This window comes from Harmonia axyridis, chromosome 1 (genome assembly GCF_914767665.1).
Source record: "Harmonia axyridis chromosome 1, icHarAxyr1.1, whole genome shotgun sequence".
Classification (NCBI taxonomy): domain Eukaryota; kingdom Metazoa; phylum Arthropoda; class Insecta; order Coleoptera; family Coccinellidae; genus Harmonia; species Harmonia axyridis.
Window position 1 is genome coordinate 33,365,786 of NC_059501.1, and position 26,377 is coordinate 33,392,162.

At 34.0% G+C, this 26,377-nt stretch overlaps 3 protein-coding genes across 4 annotated transcripts; 2 read left to right on the forward strand and 1 right to left on the reverse strand.

Annotated features, from left to right (window-relative positions):
• Positions 1-1,017: 1,017 nt before the first annotated feature.
• On the reverse strand, positions 1,018-1,726 carry LOC123688694. 2 transcript variants are annotated; one of them, XM_045627322.1, is made up of 5 exons: positions 1,657-1,726; positions 1,517-1,587; positions 1,278-1,453; positions 1,160-1,219; positions 1,018-1,107 (listed from the first exon to the last, which is right to left on the reverse strand). In XM_045627322.1, the coding sequence occupies exons 2-5, from the start codon at positions 1,563-1,565 to the stop codon at positions 1,033-1,035; spliced, it is 360 nt and encodes a 119-aa protein (XP_045483278.1). In that variant the 5' UTR covers positions 1,566-1,587; positions 1,657-1,726; the 3' UTR covers positions 1,018-1,032. The 2 variants fall into 2 exon arrangements, with proteins under 2 accessions (XP_045483278.1, XP_045483277.1); XM_045627321.1 differs by lacking the exon at positions 1,657-1,726 and having other exon boundaries at positions 1,517-1,637.
• Positions 1,727-3,096: 1,370 nt separating this feature from the next.
• LOC123670633 (endoplasmic reticulum aminopeptidase 1-like) lies at positions 3,097-17,044 on the forward strand. The gene is made up of 3 exons (XM_045604147.1): positions 3,097-3,495; positions 9,637-10,131; positions 15,098-17,044. Exons 1-3 carry the CDS (start codon positions 3,132-3,134, stop codon positions 17,041-17,043), a joined length of 2,805 nt encoding a protein of 934 aa, XP_045460103.1. The 5' UTR covers positions 3,097-3,131; the 3' UTR covers position 17,044.
• A 3,331-nt stretch (positions 17,045-20,375) lies between these two features.
• Positions 20,376-25,570, forward strand: LOC123679207 (leucyl-cystinyl aminopeptidase-like). The gene is made up of 3 exons (XM_045616653.1): positions 20,376-20,795; positions 21,766-22,260; positions 23,574-25,570. Exons 1-3 carry the CDS (start codon positions 20,429-20,431, stop codon positions 25,544-25,546), a joined length of 2,835 nt encoding a protein of 944 aa, XP_045472609.1. The 5' UTR covers positions 20,376-20,428; the 3' UTR covers positions 25,547-25,570.
• Positions 25,571-26,377: the final 807 nt, after the last annotated feature.

Sequence of the window (26,377 nt, forward strand, 5' to 3'; positions counted from 1 at the left end):
AATGTTACACCATATTTGTAATGAATAATTGAAAAATTAATATATTTTTTGAAATAAAATTACAGTTATTCTATTTCCACTTATTTATTATTTAAATAACAACTAACCCATACACCGAAAGGTAACAAATGGGATACAGATTATATATATATATATATATATATATATATATATATATATATATATATATAAATAACAACTGTTTCGCTACACAGAAGCTTTAGATTTAACATCTATATTGCTACTCGAAATAAAGGCAAAATACAAAAATATTCAGAAAAAATGGGGCTGGACAGGTTTACAATCGCACAACATATAATCATTATTTCTTCTATTTAAGGAACCAGGTTCCATGGTAAAACATTACTCAAAATTTTTATTCTCTGGTTCACACGTTTAATATGGACTCTTGCTCTAGCTATGAATATATTTTGTTCAACCTCCTGAAGAGACATTTGTTTTCTGTTTCGCATGAATGGTGGGCGAATCAGTTTTATTCTGTTTTCCGGAAAAATTTCATCAATTAGAAAACTTCGATCCACCATAATGGCATCCTCATTAGGCTTCAGGGAGGATATGAGACCACTCTGCTCAAAAATTATTTTGTCAGATGCTCTTCCACCATAAGCTTCACTGACAAAACTGATCAATCCTGCAGGCGTCACGGCCACTATGAATTTTACAGTATTATTCCCTTTATAGTTAGAATAACATCTTACTCTACAACACAGGCATTTAGTTCCCTGAACAGAGATTTCTGTACAATCAAGAATGACTCTCACATCAGTAAATTGCTCAAGGTGTTGCAGCAAATTATTACGAATTTCCTCAATAGGTGGAAGATAGCTCGCAGGTTTCAATACTGTCGCTAACACAGTAAAGACAATACAACATAGCTCGTGTTTATTTTTTCCCTAATATTGAGGGATGAAACAAAATTTTCTCTTTTTATTCTTAATACTAAAATTTCAATAGTTTTCAGCATTTCGAAAGAATTCAACCCTGTCAAGCTTTTGATTTGTAGTAATATTGTCACAAATTGTCCTTATTGATAAAAGCACATAGAGCTTCAGCAGCCAACAATTCATCAGGCCTGTGAATCATTTCCTGAAATTTCAATATCATCATTTGATTCAACTAGAATATCTCAATACTTTACCTGAGCATGAAGTTCATTTTCATCTTGATTTTGTGTCATTACTTCACAGTCAGATTTCAACTGAAAATTTTGTAAATATTAGATTTATTTTCATTTAAAAGGATCATTATATTATTACAATTGGTTGTTGTACAGGATCATATTTAGTTAAATTCTGTCTTTCTTTCTTCTTTATGTTCTCATGAGTACCTGTAGGAAGGTTTTTTGTTGGGACTGCATTTCTTTTCAAATTTCGGCGTCTCAAGTTAGTTTTTCTCGGTCTCAAACACAAATCTGCGTGTCTCAGCTCCTTACCTGAATATTGAAAAATATTAGTACACATGGAGCTCCATTGATACTGATATTTTTACAATTTACTTTGTGTATGAAAATTAGACTCTTCAAAATGCTTTGAACAAACTTTCATATATATTATAACTCCTCGAACACTAAAATATAAAAATTTAACCTGCAGAAATGCACGCCGTCAAAGCTTTCACTCCTACCGACTACCGTACCTTAAGCCGATATTACAGTTTCTTCCGATAGGTGGCTTGGGGATGAACTTGAATCGCTAATAGGCAACTAAGATGCATAGAAAACCTGGTGGGTCTACTTATACCTGTAAAACTTTCAGACAAAACGGGAGATTTTTCAGATTTATACCTACTTGATTTCGAGAGATCATGGTCTGTTTCAGATGGCGCATACATCGTTTACATTTGACATTTCTCTCAATTCTCGACTCTTGTGAACCAAGGGCGTAGATATTTTTTTTCTTGGGGAGGGATAATCGAAAAAAAAATTTTTGACTATAACTTTTATTCATATCTGTAATGTTAGAAAAAGAAGTTTGATAATGAAGTTTGAACCAAATTACTCGAAATAATTTTTGTTGTTACTAATTCGGTTGTTCTTACCTTATTCTGGGTGTTCTCAAATAAGAGTTACGAAGGAAAATGAGAAATTACTTGGATAATTTTGAGAAAAAAAAAGTTTCATGAATATGAGCCCACAAACGCTTTGCTTTCAATATACAGGTTGTTTCTAGTGTGTCGTACAGTTTATCAAATATTTATTAATCTTCGCTACAGATTAGGTAAATAAATACCAAAACTTAAAATTAATGTATTCATTAGAGCTTACTAGCTGGATCTTTATAATAATTTGGATTTTCCTGAGGATTACTAGAGATTTTTTCTCGAAATCGATAGCAGATACGACAAAACTATAACAAACCAAAAAGTGTAGAGTACTACACTTTTTGGTCCAGTAGGACCAGAGTTTTTTTCTACATTTTTCTAAACTAACAGCCATTCACCAAAATATAGTTTTGGAGGAAGGAAGCAGGCATCTTTCCAGAAAATATATCACCCTGTAGATTTGAATTCAAAAGTAGCATATCACATGGTGAAAACTTTAAACTGGAATATCTATGGCCAATTCATATTAAATATCTTGTGAAGGGAAGGTTATACGAGAAAAAAACTTAAACTTTAACACATGTATCTCAAAACAAAATGTTTGGGGACTCATGTTATAGGACTTTTTTTCTTAAAATGATCCGGAAATCTGTCATTTTCATTTGTATCTCCAATTTAGGAACACCGTGTAATGACCCCCAGTATCCCCCTATTTCTACGCTCTTGACGTGAACTTTGAGTATATAACAATAATATTTTATATTCTATGGTCTGTCATTATATTCCTTTCATTTGAGTAAAAATTCGATATGAACTGAATTGTAATTTATTGTGAATGTTTGCAGTGTCTTAAATCAGTATTTCCTTTTTAAACGGCACCAGGCAGATAGCGGGAATTCGAAAAATTTTAAAGAGCGCCCCCTTACAGAACTCTGGTGAAGCAGACCACCAAAGCAACAGGTGGGTCTCCCAAAAAGTCTGAAACAAAATCGAATCAGTAAACACACCAGGTATTCTATGCATCTTATAGGCAACTCATTTCTGACAGAACACTTCATAGTTTATTGATTATGTCGGGTAGGATATTCATTCTTTTTACGATTCTGCTCACTCGTTCTCTACAAGAAACAGATAAATTGTCAGAGTTTGTGAAACCCGAAAAGTATAAAATACGAATTCGACCCTTGATTGATGAGTTGAAATTTGAAGGTATCGTTGAGATTGAGGTAGATTGTGAGGAGGACACAAAAGAGGTAACCTTGCATGCTGAAAAACTCAACTTTGGTTTGGATAATATAAATGTGACATATGTAGACACATCAGAAAGAATTCATGTGGAGAACATGAATACGGAAAAAAATCATTTACTTCGAATGACTCTTAAAAATCATCTATCAAAAGACAAGAAATATAATATTCGTATTGAATATACAGGTGAGAAGGTTCATAATTGAAATTTTTCTAGAAGTTTTTGGTGAATACAGAATGAAGTTAGTAGTAGCTATACAAAGTACCTATACAGAGGGGCCACTTTTTCAATGGGATTGTATTGGTAACTTTAAAACCATAAGAGTTAGAAGGTCGGTCAAATGGAGAAAAAGTTGCATGCATAAAAGTATTATCAAGCAGTTCAAACAAATCGAGATTATCAGGGCCGGTTATTGAGATATCATAAGAAAAGTGAATTATGTCATTTTGATTTTTCTTTTTTTCCCACTTTATTTCAAATATTACCAAAAAATTTAACAGGAATTTTTTATTCGACAGTAAATTGTTCTCAATTTGACGTAATCAGACTTCGTATCCAACGTTTCGTGCTCTCTGGGGCACCCTCAACCTCATTTTTTTCAATACGGACCTGTATATAATATGACATTTTTCGAAATAACTTTTAACGCTGAATTGAACGATATATCATACAATGTCATTCAAAGTTGATTTTCAGGTGATTTTGGCCCTTATCCAATTTTCTTTGGTTCGGATCTGTAGTGAATGCAATTTATTAAAAACTGCTGTTAATAAAATAATCAAGAGACGCGAATACAATGATTTTGAATTTGAATACCAAGCCTTGCAAAACTTATATCGTAATGATATCAAAATAAAGTTCGATTCTGTAATTTGTTTCGACGGAACAAATGACAAATCCAACAATAGTGATTTCTCGCGAGAAGATTGAGAATGTATTGGAAGGTATTCAAGAAGACGAAATAGCAAATGTATAAGAAGTATGGGTTCCAGAACCGTTAAGTGCATTTTACAAAATGATGGACATTTCGACCACTTACTTCATTCATTTTCATTCACTTTCGAATAATCATTCGATTTTTCTTTCATTCAATGATAATTCGTTCAATTAATATGAATTGAAATATGTAAATAATTATTACTTGTTTCTTGATTTGAGTCTGATATGTTCCATTTAGTTCAAGATGAGTAAGTTGATTTTCTCATCGAAATGTATTGCATGTTGTTAATTAAACTAAAGGTACCTAAATGTAATACAGATACGACCCAAAGAAATTTGGATAAGGGTCAAAATCACCTGAAAACCAACTTTGAATGACATTGTATGATATATCGTTGAATTCAGCGTTAAAAGTTATTTCGAAAAGTGTCATGAAATATACAGGTCCGTATTGAAAAAAATGAGGTTGAGGGTGGCCCAGAGAGCACGAAACGTTGGATACTAAATCTGATTACGTCAAATTGAGAACAATATACTGTCGAATAAAAAATTCCTGTCACATTTTGTGATAATATTTGAAATAAAGTGGGAAAAAAAGAAAAATCATAATGACAGAATTTACTTTTCTTATGATATCTCAACCGGCCCTGATAATTTCGATTTGTTTGAACTGCTTGATAATGCTTCTATACATGCAACTTTTTCTCCATTTGACCGACCTTCTAACTACTATGGTTTAAAAGTTACCAATACAATTCCATTGAAAAAGTGGCCACCCTGTATACCAGGGTCTTGAAATAAGTACCTAGTTCAATTTGAAAATAAACATCACAGATATATTCTGAAAGATGATTGGTATTCTAAATCAAGTGATTGGTTGTTTTTATAGTGAAAAAAGTGACAAGATGCACTTTCGTTGCCCCACCCATATCATCTCGTTTTGATCACAAATGCGTATTGAGGAGCCCAAATGAGGACTAAGTAATTGCTTATACCCATCCTCTTCCTTTTCCTTGTTAGAAGAACATCAATGGAAGATTCTTGTTTATTTGTTCTTCAGCTACTGGTCTTCGGTTAGAAAATATTTCCAGGACAACAAAATGCAATTCAAGAATGCTTCAATCATTTTTTTTTAAGTATTTCTTTCTGAAAACCCTCCAAATGAAATTATGCACAGGTTCTCTTAGGTGCTTCAGATACTATATGTTGGTAGTTCCCAATGGTCCTTCAAATCTTACTGAGATCTTCGATGTTCCATCCTTCGATCTTTTGTCATATTGTATTTGGTTTTCCTTTTCACTTTTATTCTACGTGTTCTCATTCTCTTCAGATATTTTACTTCTTTTATACACTGCTCAACAATTGATAGGGATCACTTACTTGTTCTAAATTTAATTCTGAAATATTCGCTCCAAGATTATAAATAAAGTCAGATATCTGAGTATTTTCAGTTGATAATATGGTTCATTTGAGAAAAGAATGAAAAAATGGAAAGTTGGAGAGAAAAAAAGACTTTATTAGGAACACTCAAAATTCTGTGTTTGAATAACATAAAAATGTTATGATGAAACCACAAGAAGGCTGAAGTTTCGGTTAAGCTAGTACCTAGTTGGTCCCCCACGAGCTCGTATGAAGGATTCTACCCTACGAGGCATACTTTCGATCAAACGATTTATAAAATTTTGGGGCAAATTCGTCCAAATATCCCGTAAAGCGTTAGAAAGGTCCTCCAGGTTACTGATCGGTTGTTCTAAGGTTGACAATTGTCTAGACATCTCAGACCAGACATGTTCGATGCAATTCATGTCTGGAGAGCGAGCTGGCCAGTCCATCCTATCAATAGCATGAGTTTCTAGCGCTTCATTAACCAGACGACTACGGTGTGGACGGGCATTATCGTCAATTAAAATGAAATTCTCGCCCACGGCAGCCGCAAACGGAACAATTATGGGTTCAATAATCATATCGTGATATCTCTGGTTGGTCATGGTGGTGTTCTGCAGGACAACCAACTCTGTGCGTTGGTTCAAATAAATGCCTCCCCATACACATATAGAACCTCCGCCAAAAGCTGTTGTGGGTACCATAAACTGTTCTGCATACCTTCGACCTCTTTCCCTCCAAGCAAGAATACGTCCATCGGAGTTGACCAAACGAAATCTAGACTCATCCGTAAATAAACATCGGCTCCAATCTTCAAGTGTCCAATTGCGGTGCTCCTCAGCCCATTGCCGTCGATGAACCCGGTGTTCCCTATTCAAACGGGGATGTCGTACCCTCCTACGTGCTCTCAAACCACGAACATGTAGTCGTCGTCTTACAGTCTGGTTCGAAATTAGAACTCCTGTTGCAACTCTCAGTGATCTATTGAGCCGCGACGCCGGGTAAGTGGGATTTCTCCTAGCATTGAGGATCAAAAGACGATCTTGGGCAGCTGTTGTACTGCGCTGCCGACCTCCCCCATGAACATAAGCTACTGAGTCGTTTTGGATGAACCTATTCCAAGCCCGACTCACGACACTTTGCGAAACATTCAACCGCCGGGACACTTCTCGCTGGGACAAACCTTCCTGTATCCACCGTATGATTTGGTCCAGTTGCACAGGAGCCAAACGTCTTCTCGGCATGACTGATAAGCTGATATTGTTCTCATTTCTTCAATTATTGTCACCTTATGTGTTTGAACGAGAGAAAGAAAACAGATTTAATAACAAATACCACATTGCTTTTCACTCCACCTGTAACAGCCTACAGATAATAATCGATTTTGTGAACAAAAGCCGATGAAGTGAGGAAGACTTTGATATAATCAACTCAAAACATCTTACTTTTTCCTTAGAGAACATATAATGTACAGATATTCACGAGATAACTTGAAAAAATACAAATGAAGAGAAGTTCATAAGTGATCCCTAGCAAATGTTGATCAGTGTAATTCTGGTAAATTCATTTATTCAGAAACGATATACTTACGCTAAGTATGATGAAGCGTAGGGCCCGAGGTCCACAGGGTCCCCTGATCAAATCAGTTTTTCTTCATAATGAATATTTGCTCTGCAAGTGAAAACGAAAAAAAAGATGAAATAAGGAAAATAAAGTGTAAACTGCCACAATCCTACGAAACGCAACCATACCCAGAGCTGAACTTCAGCGGCCAGTAAAAAAATTACATCAAATCAAAAAAGGTTTCATGTTGTCTCCAATCATTTTATCTGTCTGCAATAGAGGCAATAAAGTTGTCTGCATCCCATTGAAATCTAGGTACATGCCACCGTCGATATTGTGTGGAGGGAGGAATGTGAAGTGCATTTCTTAGTTTTAAATTTTTATCATATTTATTTTAACTGAACAGTGTTGGTGTGAAGGAACAATTCCTTTTTTGAACATTGGACTTCTGATTCGAGTGATATCATTTCTTTTCTGAACTATTCAATTCGAGCTTCATTGTTTCAGTTGTTAAACTTAGTTATCGAAATATCAAATTTTAGTTTTTTTCTTTGTTTTCCCGAAGTCACAGACTATTTCACACAGAAATTACGGTTTTCCTCATTTACAGTTCTTCCTCGTTAATTCTTGAAGTATTCATATTAAGTATAGGGTTTGCTCAATTTTTTATACGTAGAATTGACTGAAATAATGAAAAATATAGGTTCAAATTTGAAAATCTTGAGTTTTGCTGAATTTGATTTATCCAAGTGCTTGATCTTCTCATGAAATCCTGAATGTACATCTTTGGTCGAAACCGCAAATAATCTCATAATGCTACGTATTTGCAGAATCGAAAATGAAAAAGGTTATTTTCGAAAAAAAAAACTTTTTCTGCAAAAATATTCAAATAAATACCTATGAGTCCTCGTCACCTCCGTTTTTTTTATAAGAATTCCATTAACTCACGAACCGTTGAGGTTTCACCCAAAGTATGGCATATTGCAAAAAAGCTAAATATCTGATGATGCCATTTGAAATAAGGAAGTAGGTTGTAGTCTGTTTCCGATATAACCGGAAGTCTTAGAGGTCTGAATATATGTTAGGAAGAAAGATCATTGTCAAAAGCCAAACATGCGAATTTTCAGCATACAATTATAATAAGTTTTCAATGAACTTCTAATAAGCCTTCATGGTGGATCACCCTGTATATAGCTTAGAAGATATTTTTAACATTGCCAATAACGAGTTGCGAAGCAGAGCGTTCATTTTTCAAGTTCTCTATAATAAAAAAATAAATGTAGAAAAGTTATGAGGGGAAACAGACTGTAGTTCTTAGGAATACTTTCGATTGAAAGTGATATAACGAAAGAATTTTGCAAACATGAAAATAACAAAAAGTTTAATCGGTTAGTTTTACGGCATTTCATATTATATTTCACTTTTATTTTTCAATAATAATTTTCTTTTTTTGCATTGAAGCGTATAAGAAATATTTTACCTATAGAATCATTGATAGGAGTATATTATTCACCAGCCTACTTCCAGTAAGAGTGAGGTTTTTGTTTCTCAGAATCAAGAAATTTCAGCAATCACCCATAAATGCTGGAATCAAACTGTTCAATCACCTACCAGAGCGAATCAAGCATTTTGGGTATTAAAGTTTTAAAAAAATTATCGAGGATTTATTAATAGAGAAGTGTTTCTATAGCAAAGGAGAATATTTTTGTTTCAAGTTGGTTTCAATATTCATTGTAAATTTTGTTTTTGCTTGCTCAATTACTGACCTGCCCTTTATAAATGTAAATTTGTCTCATGGGATGCAATAAATGATTATGATTATGATTATACGGACCATAACCTCGAATGACAACAGATCAAGGACCTCATTCTCGACAAGTGATCTTTCAAAACGTATACGTTCTTTTAGTGCTCTGAATACTGAAAGATCACTTGTCGAGAATACAATGAATTAGAGAAAATAATGTATAGGTAATACTCGTACAGAAGGCTCATTCTACCACTCGTTCATTCCAAAACTCGACACTTCGTGGCTCGTTTTTGAATTTTGAACTCGTGGAAGAATATCAATGCCTTCTGCACTTGTATTATTAATAACTATTCCCGCACTCAACTGCTTGACCGACGACCACGAGTGCTTCAAATTTTATCAATGATTTTTTCTTCTAAACGAAATAGTTTTTTTCTTAACAAGAACGGAAAGTGGTACTTTCCCGCAACTGCTTGACCGAACTCCGTTTCGCGTCGTTCTGTCGACGGCTGTTTCGTGCGGGAAAATACCACTTTCCGTTCTTGTTAAGAAAAAAACTATTTCGTTTAGAAGAAAAAAATTATTGATAAAATTTGAAGCACTCGTGCTTTTGCCTTCAATATTTTTTTTCTCCACTAGGTTATTTCAGAAGTGTTGAAAAGTTTTTAAAAATTTTTTTTATCTTTCCTAGGTGAACTAGGTCAGGATCCACATGGATTGCACATTGATCATTACAAAGACAAAAAGGGAGAAAACCACAGCATAGTAGTCGCATTTTTCGAACCAACTTGGGCACGACAAGCATTTCCTTGTTTTGATCTGCCTCACCTGAAAGCCACTTTCAAAATATCGGTTGGTCGAACAAAACAATTATTCAGTATTAGCAACATGCCACTAGCGAAAACCGAAGCAATCAAAGGAAAAGAAGGCTGGGTTTGGGATCACTACGAAAACACATATCCCATGTCTACATATTTAGTAGCCTTCGCGGTTTTAGATGAAGGAATGAAGCAAGTTTCGTCTGGTAAAATCAGTTTTTGGTTTCCACCATTCCCGAAATTTAATGCCGAATCAGTATTAAGAAAGGCGAATGAAATGTTGTTTTATCTTGAGGAATATTTTAGTATGATATATGAGCTAACGAAATTGGATTTTCTCGTGGTGAATAGTCATCCAGTATTTTCAGGTATATGAATTTTGAAAGATGCTGATATCTATTATTAAAATGCTTGCTTTACACCATCCACCACTACACTGAAGTGAAGAAGGGGCATTACTCAGTTGTTCTTCCATGCTACCCTATAAATCGGTTATCTTATATTTATACATTGTGTTTCATAAATAACTGTACGTGCTTTCAGTGTGAATGCACTATAATTTAGATAGTATGACTCAGTGTTTGAAAGGACTAGGCAGTAGCCTGATAAAAAAAAATTGTCACTGATTAATTTTTCTGAATTATTATGAACAAACCAGCTCTGACACTAGATTAGGAGAAATGCGGACAAATGACATACTGTTCAGTTTTTCAATAAAATATTTTCAGTTATTGCAATAATACTCCCATTTTGGTACTATATTATGCTAACTTTGGTTAATTTTATTCAATTATTATAAGCTGAAAATCGAATTGAACTACAAAAATAAAAGATATAAGAATTTTGACTTCTAACAAAATCCATTTGGTCCGTATACTAAGGACAAAATCACACTAGTAATGGACATAATGACATACATAATATTTAAATGCAAAGTTAGCAAATAAACGTTTTGGTTCTTTTCGAGACAGTAGAAAACGATGTATGAGCCCAGTGAAAATATTGAATGCAACGTAGCGTCACTGCAATTAATGCAGGGGCAGTCATATAGTCATCCTCTTTTTTTTCTTAATTTTAAACGGTTTAGTGTCGGATTCTTCGTGGTCATGGACTCTTTTATTTTTCAACGCTTTTGTTTTCTTTACCACTAGGTTTTTTTTATCATTGAATAATATTTTAGTAACTTCTTGTTTCTTCTTTTCGGGTGGATTTTTCGCAGCAGATTAAGCCTTGATTTTGTCAAAATAAGACCTTGTCCCTGAGGAAGTGTCGAAAGAATTTCATTACAAAGGGATAATGATCCTTTAGAAGTTCCTGGTCTATTGTAATCATCAGGAATCGATAGAATAATTTATCTTTTTTTTTACAAGATAGGTACATACAAGAAATTTCACGTTCTATCACGTATAGTGCATGCAAACTATGTACAGGGTGGGCAAATAAGCGAGGTAAGCGGCTATATCTCAGGATCCACTCATCGTAGAGACTTGCGGTAAAAAATTTTACCACTAAAGTAAACAAAAGAAAACACTGAAAATTGTTTTGAAGTTCATACCTCCACCGCTAGGGGGCGTAATAGCTATCATCGAGTAGAAAAATGCATTTTACTTGAAAAATTTTCATATTAAGTTGGAAAAAAAATATCATCACTGTAAACCTTGGAAAATTCTCTATCTGTTTGAATTATCACTTTCGATTTTGCGACATCAAATAAGGGTGGGGGAAAGATAGAAATCTGACTGATTGAAATGTCTGTACCTTCAGTTTGACTCAACATTTTTGAGCAAATTAGATCTTATTTGAGAGACAACATCTTGTTGATTAAGGAAAAAATATACTCATGATGAATTTCATTCAGCTGCTTCCGATAGCGAGCGCTAAGTCAGAAGTTCATTGTTTTGTTCATTTTTCTCTGAAAAATCAAATGTAATGATAGGATTTTCTTAACAGAAACAAAAATTTGATTGAATTTGCATGAAAAATCCTGAAGGTCGCAAAGCGATAATTTCAGGCGTTCTGAAGTTATGGCCGAAAGAAGATATTCATCAACTGATGCACTGCGAAAAACCAAATTGAGTCTTCAAGTTCTAAGAGAAACAGAAATCCCATCAAATTTGTATGAAAAATTCAAGAGGTCGCAAAGCGATAGCTTCAGGCGTTCTGGAGTTATGGCCGAAAGAAGACACAATTTAGTTTTTCAGTGCATCAGTTGAAGAATATCTTTTTTCGTCCATAACTCCAGAACGCCTGAACCTATCGCTTTGCGACCTTTTGGTTTTTCATACAAATTTGATGGGACTTCTGTTTCTGTTAGAACTTGAAGACTCAATTTGGTTTCTCGCAGTGCATCAGTTGAAGAATATCTTCTTTCGGCCATAACTTCAGAACGCCTGAAATTATCGCTTTGCGACCTTCAGGTTTTTTCATGCAAATTCAATGAAATTTTTGTTTCTGTTAAGAAAATCTCATCATTACATTTGAAATTTCAGAAAAAAATGAACAAAACAATGAACTTCTGACTTAGCACCCCCTATCGAAAGCAGCAAAAACAAATTTATCATGACTATATTTTGTCCTCAATCAACAAGATATTATCTTCCAGACGAGATCTAATTTGCTCAAAAATGTTGAGCCAAACTGAAGTTACAGGCGTTTCAATCAGTCAGATTTCTCCCTTTCACCTACCCTTATTTGATGTCGTAAAATCGAAAGTGACAATTCAAACAGATAGAGGATAGAGATAGATCCAAGGTTTACAGTGATGATATTTTTTTTCCAACTTAATATGAAAATTTTTCGAGTAAAATGCATTTTTCTACTCGACGATAGCTATTACGCCCCCTAGCGGTGGAGGTATGAACTTCAAAACAATTTCCGGTGTTTTTTTTTGTTTACTTTAGTGGTAAAATTTTTTACCGCAAGTCTCTACGATGAGTGGATCCTGAGATATAGCCGCTTACCTCGCTTATTTGCCCACCCTGTACAAAATAACATGAAAATGAGCTCATTATTTCCACGTGAAGTTCAATCTAGAAAATTCTATTATAATTTTCAAAAATATATTTTCTTAACATGTATTGGACAAAATGACATACTATGTCGTTTTGTTCATCAGGATAGTATGTCATTTTGTCCGATACACACTTTTTGTTATATTGAAGTACAATTTCAAAAGAAAAAACAATATTCATCTCAAGACTTATACATATTATTACGCCATAACCGTTATATCAAGAATACATTCAATATACAACGAATATTTTCATGGCAAAGCAATTTAGAAACCAAGTAAACAAAAAAAATTCAACTGGCCAAAACACATTTGTGGCTATTGCACCATTGAAACAGGTAGTAGGATGTCAATTTCTTCGCAGGATTGTCAATATAATAAGCGGGACCTGAAGCACTGTAAAACCCCGAGCTATACGGCGCCAATTTCTAAAAAATTTAAAAGTTCATGTTGTCCGCATATGTCGTTTTGTCCGCATATGTCGTTTTGTCCGCATTTCCCCATTAGGTTTTGTTTCGGTTTTGTATTGTCGGATAATCAGAAAACAAGTTTAGTTGATTAGAAAGATCGGTAGCGTTAGTAGCTCCGCTACTGATAGGTATCAGTTTGGTAACATTACTATTCTCTGCTGGACGGGTTGCTCCTTTTCTTGACAGCAATAGATTATGTGGGTCCTTTTTGAAGGTTATGTTATGATGAGAGAAAATTTTCTGTTATAATGTCGATTTTAATTTCCAATTTTGCTTTCCGTATTATTACTTTATTATTCTTCAATATACGGAAAATTTATTCAGAATAACTGATATAACTAGCGTCCTCCATAATCAACTATTCGGAATCAAAATATCGGGAAATAGGACCAAAATAAATGAAACTATGGCTTTATGACAACCGTGGCGATGTTTCGCAGAGTTTTCTCTGCTTCCTCAGGCCTACAAATTCATTCGAAACATAATAATATAATAAACATAAACATAATATTTCTTACCAAAGAAGTCTAAGATAACCAATTCAACATTCGGTCTATTAATAAAATCTAATATCATAAAAATATATTCTCTTCACTTATGGAAGGAAAACCAGTACACAGTCGCAACACATGGATGGCGAAAAACCGAGACATAATACAACGACATACGGAGACACAGAATAAACTAATGTTCATGTAAGAAATATTATGGATGTAATGAACGTTGTAACTATGTTTCGAATGAATTTGTAGGCCTGGGGAAGCAGAGGACACTCTGCGAAACGTCGCCACGGTTGTTATAAAGCCATAGTTTCATTTATGTTGGTCCTATTTCCCGATATTCTGATTCCGAATAGTTTATTCAGAATGAATAGAGTAGAATACGCTCCGTAGCGGAAACTGATAGAATGCGTTCAGCAGAAAATTCATAGAACATTGACAACTGTCCGACAACTGTTGGGTCTGCTTAAGATGCGTAGAAAACTTGTTGTGTATACTTATACCTGTAAAACTTTCAGACAAAACGGGAGATTTTTCAGATTTATACCCACTTGATTTCGAGGAATCGCGTCTGTTTCAGATGGCGCATACATCGTTTTTATTTGACATTTCTCTCGATTCTCGGCTCTCGTGACCTTCGAGTATAGAACATTAATATTTTATATTCTATGCTCGTAACTATCTTCTTTACTCTGTCATTATATTCCATTCATTTCATTAAAAATTCGATAGGAACTGACTTGTAATTTATTGTGAAAGTTTGTAAAGTCTAAAATACGTATTTCATTTTAAAACAGCGTCAGGCAGATAGCGGGAATTCGCAAATTTCTGTGTGCCACCTTACAGAACTCTGGTGATGATTTCTCTCAGAAAGTCTGAAACAAAATCGAATCAGTACTTTACCAGGGATTCTATGTATCTCAGGTCGGCTGGACGCGCCCATAGTTACTCATAGATGATACTCTGTAAGGTCTGTAATTTATTATGTTTTTTGGGTCAATGAACATCATTATTTTTATTGTTAACGTGACAAAAAAGCTGAGCAGCATTGTCGATGTTAATGGTACCTTCGAAAAAATTATGTTCTCTTACCTTGATAAGTTCATTCAGACATATGAAAATTCCAGAGCTAATGGGTATAGGTGAGCGGATTGAAAGTTTCCATCTTCACTTCAGTGCTTCTAGAATTTTGTCAAATATTTTTCTGATCAGATGCAATCGAAATTCAAAGAATATTCAAAACCTTCAATGTAAAGGCCTTCAGAGGTAAACTTTAATATGAAGGTTTCAGTATATTTCAAGAAATAACTTGAGAATAATATAACTTAACATATTTAATTTCATTTAATTATAGCTGCTATAGAGTGTTGGGGATTAGTCATCCTCCAGTCAAGTGTAATATTGGAAGCTGAAGAATCTATTACAGAAATAGTTCTCCACGGGATGGTACACCAATGGATTGGCAATAATATTACAATGAAATGTTTCGGAGAACTTTGGCTTATAGAAGGGACCACATCATATTTAACACAAAATACTAAAAATACGTTCTCAGATGGTCAAACCATAGATATCGATATCGCAAATCAATTCTTCTTAGTTCTGAAAAATCAATTATCTCATCAACTGAGCAAAAGTGAATGTTCTGATGATATTGAAGATATTCTAGATTCTTATGTTTCAAATACATATATCAAAGGTGTTTTATTCACAAGAATGATAGAATTATCTCTGGGTTTGCGGAATATTCGGAAAACTCTTGATTTAATTCTAAAAGAACATAAGTATTCTAATTTCGATGAGAATGATCTATGGGCAGCATTGAAAAATACAACTCCATCTGAAAATTTTCCCGAAGAACTCGATATTGATATTGCTCTGACATCATGGACGAAACAAGATGGATTTCCTCTAGTTACTGTATCAAGAGATTACGATACAGGGATTACCACAGTGACACAACAAAAATTCTCCTCTATTAATGAAGAAACGACACAATGCTGGTGGATACCATTATCTTATACTACAAAGTCTGATATTTATAGCAGTACAACAGCTAAACGGTGGATGGAGTGTCCAAAGAAACAAATAATTATAGGTGGCATAAAACCATCAGATTGGATTATAATGAACCTAGAATCGACTGGTCTTTTTATAGTTAAGTATGATGATGATAACATGAAACTTATCACTAAAACTTTGAGTGATAAAAAATCTTTCGAAGTTATATCATTTTGGAATAGGTTCAGACTTATTCTTGATGCCATTATTCTCACGGAGTTCGGGCTCAGCACTCATGAATCACTATTGACCACTCTGTTGTATTTGAAATACGAGAATGAATTGGTGGTTTGGGAGGCTGCGTTGAAATATTTGTCCAAAATAGATTGGCTAGAAAATGAGACTATTCAATTAAAAAATGATTACATGAAATTATTAGTTCAACCGCACTTCTACAAGCATCTATTCAATTCGACGAAACCTACTTCGAAAACGAATAAATTCAATAAACTTATTATAAAAGAAGCCTGTTCATCTGGTATTACAGAATGTGTACAAGAATATATGCGAATTTTCGAAGATTTCAAGGCTTCATTTCCAGATGTGAGTTCATCAAATACCGACCTTTTAGGAGACGTTCTTTGTTTTGTTGTCCGAACTGGACCTGAAGAGAATAAACAATTCCTTACAGATATATTACCTCAAACCGTAGATAATGATCAGCTAATGATGCAAGTTTACAATAGTCTGATCAACCCTTCATGCTCCAAAACTCCTATAACTCCAAACGAACAGATAAACCGAAAGATTGCCGCAATATTTATTAATAAACCTCCACTACAAAGACAAATATTAGGCTCTCAAGGCGATGTATTCTTATTTGATATCATGTCTAGTTCTCTAAAGGATGTTTTGGATAAACCTTATAGTTCATGGGCAGTCCTAGACATGCTTAGTGTGCTTGCCGATAATATTCATGATGAAAGCGAACGAAAAAAGTTAGAAGAGTTTTTTGAAACCAATAAAGATAAACTTATTCGCCATAAAAAATCAACAGATGAAATAATGAAGAAAATTAGCAGAAATGAAGAATGGAAAAAATTTAATTCAAACGATATCAAAGACGCTCTGTTGAAAATTACCAGTACTACAGAACCCGATCTTCCTGAAGAAATCCCTGTAGCTCTGAGGTATGATGATTCATCCTCAAAGTTGCAAAATGAACTTATTTGTCCCGTAGTAATTTTCATTTATTTTGTTTTTTTGTTTCGAATAAAGTTAATACTGCATGCATTATAAACTCTCTGTGTTATTCTGTATATTAAAATAAATACGTAGAAATTCTCCCAATGACTCCGTGTCAATCTTCCACTATTAATATACAGGGTGTTAGGTGAGCAGACAGCAAAAATTCAAGAGGTTAATCCTTGGACTATTTCCAGGATATTTTTTCCTTTGATTTTTTGCAAAGCGCTTTGTTGCGAAAAAATAGGACGAAACAAATTTTCAACAAATAACAATTTATGACTGAACATTACATGTAACATCTCTCAACCTACAACAATTTTCGAAAATGGCTGCCTCCAGCTCGGATACACCCATGCAATCTTCCAAAAGACTGCCGAACTCTTTCAAAAACACAAGGGTCGTTTCTTATAGAGTTACACTCAGAAATTATTAGATTGCACAAATCGTCGTTAAAAATTTAATGGGATATTCTCCTCGTTGTCCTGATTCGAAAAAATGTATATTATATACCTCTATCTCGATCCCTTAGGGAATACGCAGTGAAGTTCACAAAAAAATCATTTTTATGAAATAGCTTCCATGAAAAAGCTCGGATTCAAACGAAATTTGCATGCCTACCCTACTCCCTAAGGGCTATTTTATGAAGATATTTTAGATTTTGAGGGAACATCAGTGGCGTGCAATTCGGCCACATCTCAAGTATTTCGAAGAAAAAAGTATACCGCTTTTTTTTAGAAGGAATTTAGGAATGAATGAAGCAATATCGAATTGCTTGTTCAATTTGGTGTATAATTTGCTTCTACAGAACAAAATTTGAAATTCCAGATCCCAAGATTCTTAGTTTTTTCGAAAGACATGCTAACTGGAAATTGGCTACAAATTCATAATTTAGTCAGCCACAAATTGACTTCGATAATATCTCGGATATCTTTTGCATTTAGTGAACGTATCTGTCAAACAAACAATCGAATCTATTGTTTCAAGATATCTCTCCGAGATATTACCGAATTCAATTCGTGGCTGACTAAATTATGAATTTGTAGCCGCATGTTCACCTAATACCCTGTGTAATTTCTTTACGTTAGTAATTTTTGAAATGGTCAGCAAGTGAAAAATCATTTTTTTCTGTGACGGGAAAAAAATTTGACATTTTACCTCTGTTGACAGGTAACAAAATATGACTTTTCACGAAATTACTTTTTTCCCCGGGAAAAAAGTGAGTACTTTTTTCCCGGATATATATTTATCCACATATAGATAAAGGAATAATAATAATTCGATCACACTATTGATGGCTTTTGTTGTTGTGCCAATTCCGAAAAATAAGCCAATAACACTATCTCCGAGAAAGAACTGCATGTCTTTTTCATTTTCCATTCCATAAATCTTGAATACGCGGTTTCGTAAATTTTCCGCGATTTAGCTGATTTATACTAATGCAGGTATATTCATATTGAGTATTGTGAAGATAATTTCGGCTAGACACGGACATTATGTCTATTGCTTTTTGTCGCCACAATACTGATATCTAGTTTCGAGAAGGTGGCGCTATACAAAGGATTGACGAATCAACACCATCATTTAAAACATTTTCATTTGTTCTGTTAGAAGTCGTTGATCTTACTATTGTTGGTTTAACTTCAAAACACGACTTTGACCGAAAGTACAGTGACTTAATAGACCACAGGGGCGACAAGTGTGGTCTCGTTTTTGACGGCTGAGCCTAAATATGGCGGCGTTTTGTTTACATTCTCTATTTACCTGATTTTTGTGATTTATTCAAAATGTAAGACCCATTTTATTTAGTCACTGTAGTATTCTTTAGTTTAATACATTTGATCTATATACAATCGAATATTATAGGGCCCAATAATTTTGATTTGACGTGTGTCAGTTCAGTTAATTTTATTCTCAAGTTCTATAGTTCTATGTCCCCATTCGCCATTTTAAGGGCCAGTTGCACCATTTGCCTAATCGTTGATTAAAAATTTAAACATTGATTACTTTCTGATTTCTCTTGCACCATCTGTCAAATGACATTTAATGTGGCCTAATCACCGATTACACTAAACAGGAAAATTTGGACCTTTATTTTCCCGTTTAGTTTTAAACAGGGTTCTGCGCAAAGACCTAATATAAATTTGGAATAATGTCTATGGTTCTGCGCAACTCAAAACGTCAAAACATATGGTGTCACATTATATGTTTCTGTGTTTGGTTTTGTGAGGAATTTCAGAATTGAAATATGGATTCTGATTCAGATCGTGAATTATCATTCAATGACAATTTATAATGATAATGTGATTTATTTTAACTATGTCACGACAAGAACAGAGAACATTATACTAGAAAATTGAAATTCCTGATTTTTCTATGATCACCGTCGATATTTTGAAATGTTGAAACCATTTGCCTAATCGTTGATTAAAAATTTAAACATCGATTACTTTCTCATTTCTCTTGCACCATCTGTCAAATGACGTTTAATGAGGCACCAATTACACTAAACAGGAGAATTTGGACGTTTATTTTCCCGATTAGTTTTAAACAGGGTTCTGGCCATAGACCTATTATCAATTTTATATTAGGTCTATGGTTCTGCGCAACTCAAAACGTCAAAACATATTACTTATTACATAACCATAAACATTATGTCTTCATGGACATAACCTGATGGTGTCACATTGTATGTTTCTGTGTTTGGTTTTGTGATGAATTTCAAAATTGAAATATGGATTCTGATTCAGATCGTGATTTATCTTCCAATGACAATTTATGATAATAATAATTTGTAATTTATTTCAACTTTGTCACCACAAGAACAGAGAACATCATACTAGAAAATTGAAATTCCTGAATTTTCTATGATCACCGCCAAACATATTCCATGTTTAGCTAAACATCGATTATCATCAAACGGTGCAATCGGTAGAAATTATAATCATCGATATGTTCTAAACATTGATTAGGTAAACAGCGTTTATTTTTTGAATGGTGCAATTGGCTCAATTTGTACGAATTTTCGCCACTATGCTTAATTAAGTCACTGTAACCGAATGAAAACGTGGGCGCCACAGAAAACAATGCGGAAATCAAGTGAAAAGCGACCAATACCATTAAAATCCGAGAAGGCTGTTCCCTTGTCCCTTCAAAAGTCGCTACTTTAATCTTAAGGTTTTTCAAGAGTAAGTCAGCACACGAGTGTTTCAGACATCTCATTATAAAATTATTAAAGATATGGTAGGTTTCATAAAACTTTTTGAATAAATAAATAAAACTTTTACTGCGGTGATTTGCTCGATCAAATCATTTCTCTGTTCAACTTCAGTTCATTTTTGACAATGAGTTTTGATCGTTCAATCAAAGTTTCATGTTCTATGAGTATGTAAGCAAATCAAAATCATTTCTGACATAACACTCCAATAGTTTGTTAATTATGTCGGTTAGGATATTCATTCTTTTCACGATTTTGCTCACGCGTTATTCGTTACAAGAAACAGATAAATTATCAGAGTCAGTGAAACCCGAAAATTATAAAATTCGAATTCGACCCTTGATTGATGAGTTAAAATTCGAAGGTATCGTTGATATTGTGGTGGAATGTAAGGAGGACACAAATGAGGTAACCTTGCATGCTGAGAAATTCAACTTTGGTTCGGAGAATATAACAGTGACATATATAGAAACATCAGAAAAAATTCATGTGGAGAACATCAATACGGAAAAAAATCATTTACTTCGAATGACTCTTAAAAATCATCTATTAAAAAACAAGAAATATAATATTCATATTGAATATACAGGTGAGAAGCTTCATTATTAAATTTATTCCAGAAATTTCAGGTGAATAAATCAGTGGCGGCGTGTGGATTTTTATTTTGGAAGTGCACATGTGGGTAGGTACCGGGGGGTCTGGAGACTACGGAGTACCGGAGTGATCCGGGGGAGGAAAAAGTTTTGCAAATAAACCTTCAAAACTCGCATTTTAGAGCAGTTTGTGACATTCTTTCGCTTTATCATGGGATATTATTCAGATAAGCGCTTAGTGCAAAAATCCGAAATTGGTAGTTCTTGTTTTATACTGAACATTCACATCATAAACAAATTGATAATTCCTTGAAACAAATCGGTGGAATTCCATCCGCGCCCGCACTCTTGCTCTGGTCTTATATGCGAAGAGCCTCCTCCACACTCTCAACAGAAATGAATATGCTGCATAGATAATCACTACAGTATATGTTTTCTACACGCCCTATGTCTTCACTATAGAAGAAGTATTCTCCTCATAAACGGAACTCAAGAATTCAGATTAGAAATATCCAAGGGTGATGATGCCTCAACATCTCTCTCCCTCATGACATTTGGAAATCCACTGTGACCCCTCTTATGTGAAAAATATATGAAAAAACTCTTTGAATTCTGTGAAATATCCTGCTCAATTCTACTCAAATAACTGCTAAGATCCCTCGACATGAGTCTTTCAGACATAGCTCTGAGTTGTCGGAAAAATGTTTTTATAAATTTTATTTTTTATGTGAACATTATGCTTCTGTCGAATTATACGTATTGTTTCCTTCGAAAAGTAACAGGGAAATTTATTATTTATCTTAGTTTTAGGTATAAATTTGGAATTAATTCCTGCGAAATATCGTAGAGAATATCCGAACCAGCGTTGACATCCAACATTTTCAGCATAATACACTAGTACCATAAATAACTATTATCTCCACTTTGTTATTTTGGCATTTTTGAAAAATTTTCAATATTTTCTAGGTGAAATGAATCTGGATCCACGTGGATTTCACATTGATCATTACGATGACAAAGAGGGAAAAGAACACAGCATAGCAGTTGCGTTTTTCGAACCAACTTGGGCACGACAAGCATTTCCTTGTTTTGATCTGCCTCACCTGAAAGCCACTTTCGAAATAACGGTTGGTCGAAAAGAAAAATTATTCAGTATTAGCAACATGCCACTGGCGAAATCCGAACCAATCAAAGGAAAGGAAGGCTGGTTTTGGGATCACTTCGAAAAAACATTACCCATGTCCACATATTTAGTATCCTTCGCGGTTTTAGATGAAGGAATGAAGAAAATTTCGTCTGGTAAAATCAGTTATTGGTTTCCACCATTCCCGAAATTCAATGAAGAATCAGTATTAAAAAAGACGCAGGAAATGTTGTCTTTTCTTGAAGAATATTTCAGTATGAAATATGAGCTACCGAAATTGGATTTTCTCGTTGTGAATAGTTATCCAGTACATGCAGGTATATGAATTTTGGAAAAAGCTTATATCTATTATAAAAATGCTCGCTTTACACCATCCACCATTTCACTGAAGTGAAGGCAGGGGCTTCTTCCGTTCTACCCTACCAATCGCTTATCTTATATTCAGTCTGAATCAGTGTAGGAAAAGACCAGGCATCAGACTAATAGAAAAATTTTCACCGATTAATTTTTCTGAATTTTGCGGTTGTTGTGGAATATTACATCCTCAACAAGAAAGTTGATGCGTCCAACTCATTCCTATGACTATTTTCCAAGATACAGGGTGTTGAATAAATAATAATAAACTGCTAATTTCCACAAAATTTATTGATGTTAAATGACGACAATTGTTTCACTACACTGTAGCTTTTTCAAGTCGTTCAGCATCCGACTTGAAAAAGCTAGTGAAACAATTGTCGTCATTTAACATCAATAAATTTCGTGGAAATTAGCAGTTTATTATTATTCATTTAAAATGAATTTCCATCAAGTGAAGACCGAATCAATCAAATACAGGGTGTTGAAGTAGGAAAATGACAATCCTTCAAAGTAACATTTCTCGTAGGAGAAACATCTTGAATGAAACAATCTTGGCTAAGCAATACTTCTTTGCCATAAGGTGACCACTCTTAGAGTGGTTTTTAATAGGGGGGTCATGACCCCCATGAATCATCTAACACTTAATATGCATTTCAAGCAGACAGAAACGAAATGGTTCCATCAAAAAGCTTGAAGCCCATAACGGTGACCCCCCAAAATTTAAGGCTAGGACCACCCTTGCTGGATTATAGATTTTGTTTTGGTTTTGTATTGTAGGATAATCAGAAAACAAGTTTAGTTGATAAGTTACGCATAAGTGATACTCTGTGACCTCTGTAACTTATTATGTTTATTTTGGTCAATAAACGTTATTATTATTAACGTGACAATTTGAGTAATGGTAATACATGTTTAGAATATTTCGCATGTCAAAAAAGTGTATACATTCTATAAGCAGAGCAGCATTGTCGATGTTTGGGTGCTCAATTATACATACAAATAATATGTTCTCTTATATTAATTCAATCATATAAAAATTCCAGGGCTAATTCTGGGTATGGGAGAGCGGATATAAAGCTTCGAACTTCACTTCAGTGCCTCTAGAATTTTGTTGAAAGTTTTTCTAGTCGGGTTCAATTGAAATTTAAGGAATATTCAAAACCTTCAATATGAAGGCCTTCGGAGCTAAACTTTAATATCAAGGTTTCAGGCTATTTCTAGAAATAACTTAAGCCTATCGTAACTTAACATAATTAATTTTATTCAATTGTAGTTGCTATAGAGTGTTGGGGATTAGTCATCGTCCGATCAAGTGTTCTAGTAGAAGATGAAGAATCTATTATAGAAACAGTTGCCCACGAGATGATCCACCAATGGATTGGCAATATTATTACAATGAAATGTTTCGGAGAACTTTGGCTCAAAGAAGGGACAACAACATATTTTACACAAATTACTAAAAATATTTTTTCAGATGGTCAAACCTTAGATATCGATATCGCAAATCATCTCGTCTTAGTTCTGAAAAATCATTTATCTCATCAACTGAGCAAAAGTGACTGTTCTGAAGATATTGAAGATATTCTAGATGTTTATGTTTTAAATACATATATCAAAGGTGCTTTATTCACAAGAATGATTGAATCAGCTCTGGGTTTGGAGGATTTCCGGAAAACTGCTAATTTAATTCTAACGAAACATAAGTATCATAATTTCGATGAGAATGATCTATGGGCAGCATTAAAAAATACAACTCCATCCGAAAATTTTCCCCGAGAACTCAATATTGATATTGTTATGAAATCATGGACGAAACAAGATGGATTTCCTCTAGTTACTGTATTAAGAGATTACGATACAGGGATTACCACAGTGACACAACGAAAATTCTACTCTATTAATCCCGATGACGATACGACACAATGCTGGTGGATACCATTATCTTATACTACAAAGTCTGATTTTCATAACAGTACAACAGCTAAACTCTGGATGGAGTGTCCTAAAAAACAAATAATTATAAGTGACGTAAGATCATCCGATTGGATTTTAATGAACCTTCAATCGACTGGTTTTTTTATAGTTAAGTATGATGATGATAACTGGAAACTTATCACCCAAACTTTGAATGATGAAAAATCTTTCGAAGTTATACCATTTTGGAATAGATTCAGACTTATTCTTGATACAATTATTCTCACTGATTTCGGGCTCAGCACTCATGAATCACTTTTGACCACTCTGTTGTATCTGAAACACGAGAATGAATTGGTAGTTTGGGTTGCTGCGTTGAATTATTTCTCCAAAATAGATTGGCTAGAAAATGAGATTATTGAATTAAAAAATGAATACATGAAATTATTAGTTCAACCGCACTTTTCCAAGGATCTATTCAATTCGACAAAACCTTCTTCGAAAAAGAATAAATTCAATAAACTTATTATAAAAGAAGCCTGTTCATCTGGTATTGCAGAATGTATACAAGAATATTCGCGAATTTTCGATGATTTCAAGGCTTCATTTCCAAATGTGAGTTCATTAAATACCTCACTTCTAGGAGACATTCTTTGTTTTGCTGTACGAACTGGACCTGAAGAGAATAAACAATTCCTTACAGATATATTACCTCAAACCGTAGATAATGATCAGCTCATGATGCAAATTTACAATAGTCTGACCAACCCTTCATGCTCCAAAACTCCAATAACTCCAATCGAGCACATAAACCGAAAAATTGCCTCAACATTTATCAACAAACCTCCACAACGAAGACAGAGATTAGGCCTTCAGGGTGATGTTATGTTATTTGATATCATGTCAAATTCTTCCCTACAGAACTTTTTGGATAAACCATATAGTTCATGGACACTCGTAGACATGCTTAGTGTTCTTGCCGATTATGTTCACGATGGAAGCGAACGAAAACGGTTAGAAGATTTTTTTGAGAACAATAAAGATGAACTTATTCGACACAAAAAATCAACAGACGAAATAATAAGGAAAATAAGGAGAAATGAAGAATGGAAGAAAAATTATTCAAAAGTTATCAAAGACGCTCTGGTGAAAATTTTAGGGAGATCACTTAAGGTACCAAGTACAAGTTCTACAACATCCGAAGTTTTTGTTTCAGAAAATACTCCTGAGCCTTTGAGGTATTTTGATTATGATTCAAAATCCTCAAAGTTTCAAAACAGACTTATTCGTCCCGTAGTAATTTTCATTTGTTTTATTCTTTTTTTCGAATAAAGTTAATACTGTATGCATAATGAACTCTCTGTATTATTCTGTATAATAATAGTTATATGGTTACGTAGAAATTTTCCCAATGACTCCGTGTCAATCTTTCACTATCAATATACAGGGTGAGTCGGAAGGAACAGGTCAAATTCCAGGAGCGTATTGTACACGTGAAAATAATTCAAAAAAACTCATATTATGTTCTTATACGATTCTCATTCGTTTTCGAGATATATTATGTTAAAGTTAGAATATTTTTTTCGAGTTTTTCCCTTATAGTATCTACACTTCACAAGAGATTCAACTGAAATTTGGCATAAATATTACGATTGATAGTTCACATCATGTGACATGCCAATTCGATAGCAAACCATGTACCAATTGGAATCAACATGTGTTACATTTTTGGAATCAGCTCAGCTAGAGTAACCGGAAAATTGAAACAAAATGAGGGTGTTCCATTTAAAAAAAATGACAGTGACGTCATTACTCGAAAGTAATTCACCCTGTATATAAGATTATTATTTTAAAATACGGTAGATTAAAATAAAAAATCGACGTGTTTCAGGATTATTTCTTGAAATGGTCTGTTTAGCTAAAAATGATTTTGTTCCATACTTTACGGACACAGTGTAGAAGATCTCTCTCAACACATTGATAGGGACAATTTCAAAACGCTCTAACAGTATTATGGGAATGATCTTGGGGAATGAATCATCAGCGAAACATCTCAATTGAAAGAATATCTACAAAACTTTAGACCTGAAAAAAACGCGAGTTGTTCAAAGATGTTGAAGATAATGAGATTTATTAAGATGTCGTTGTTGACCATATCTAGAT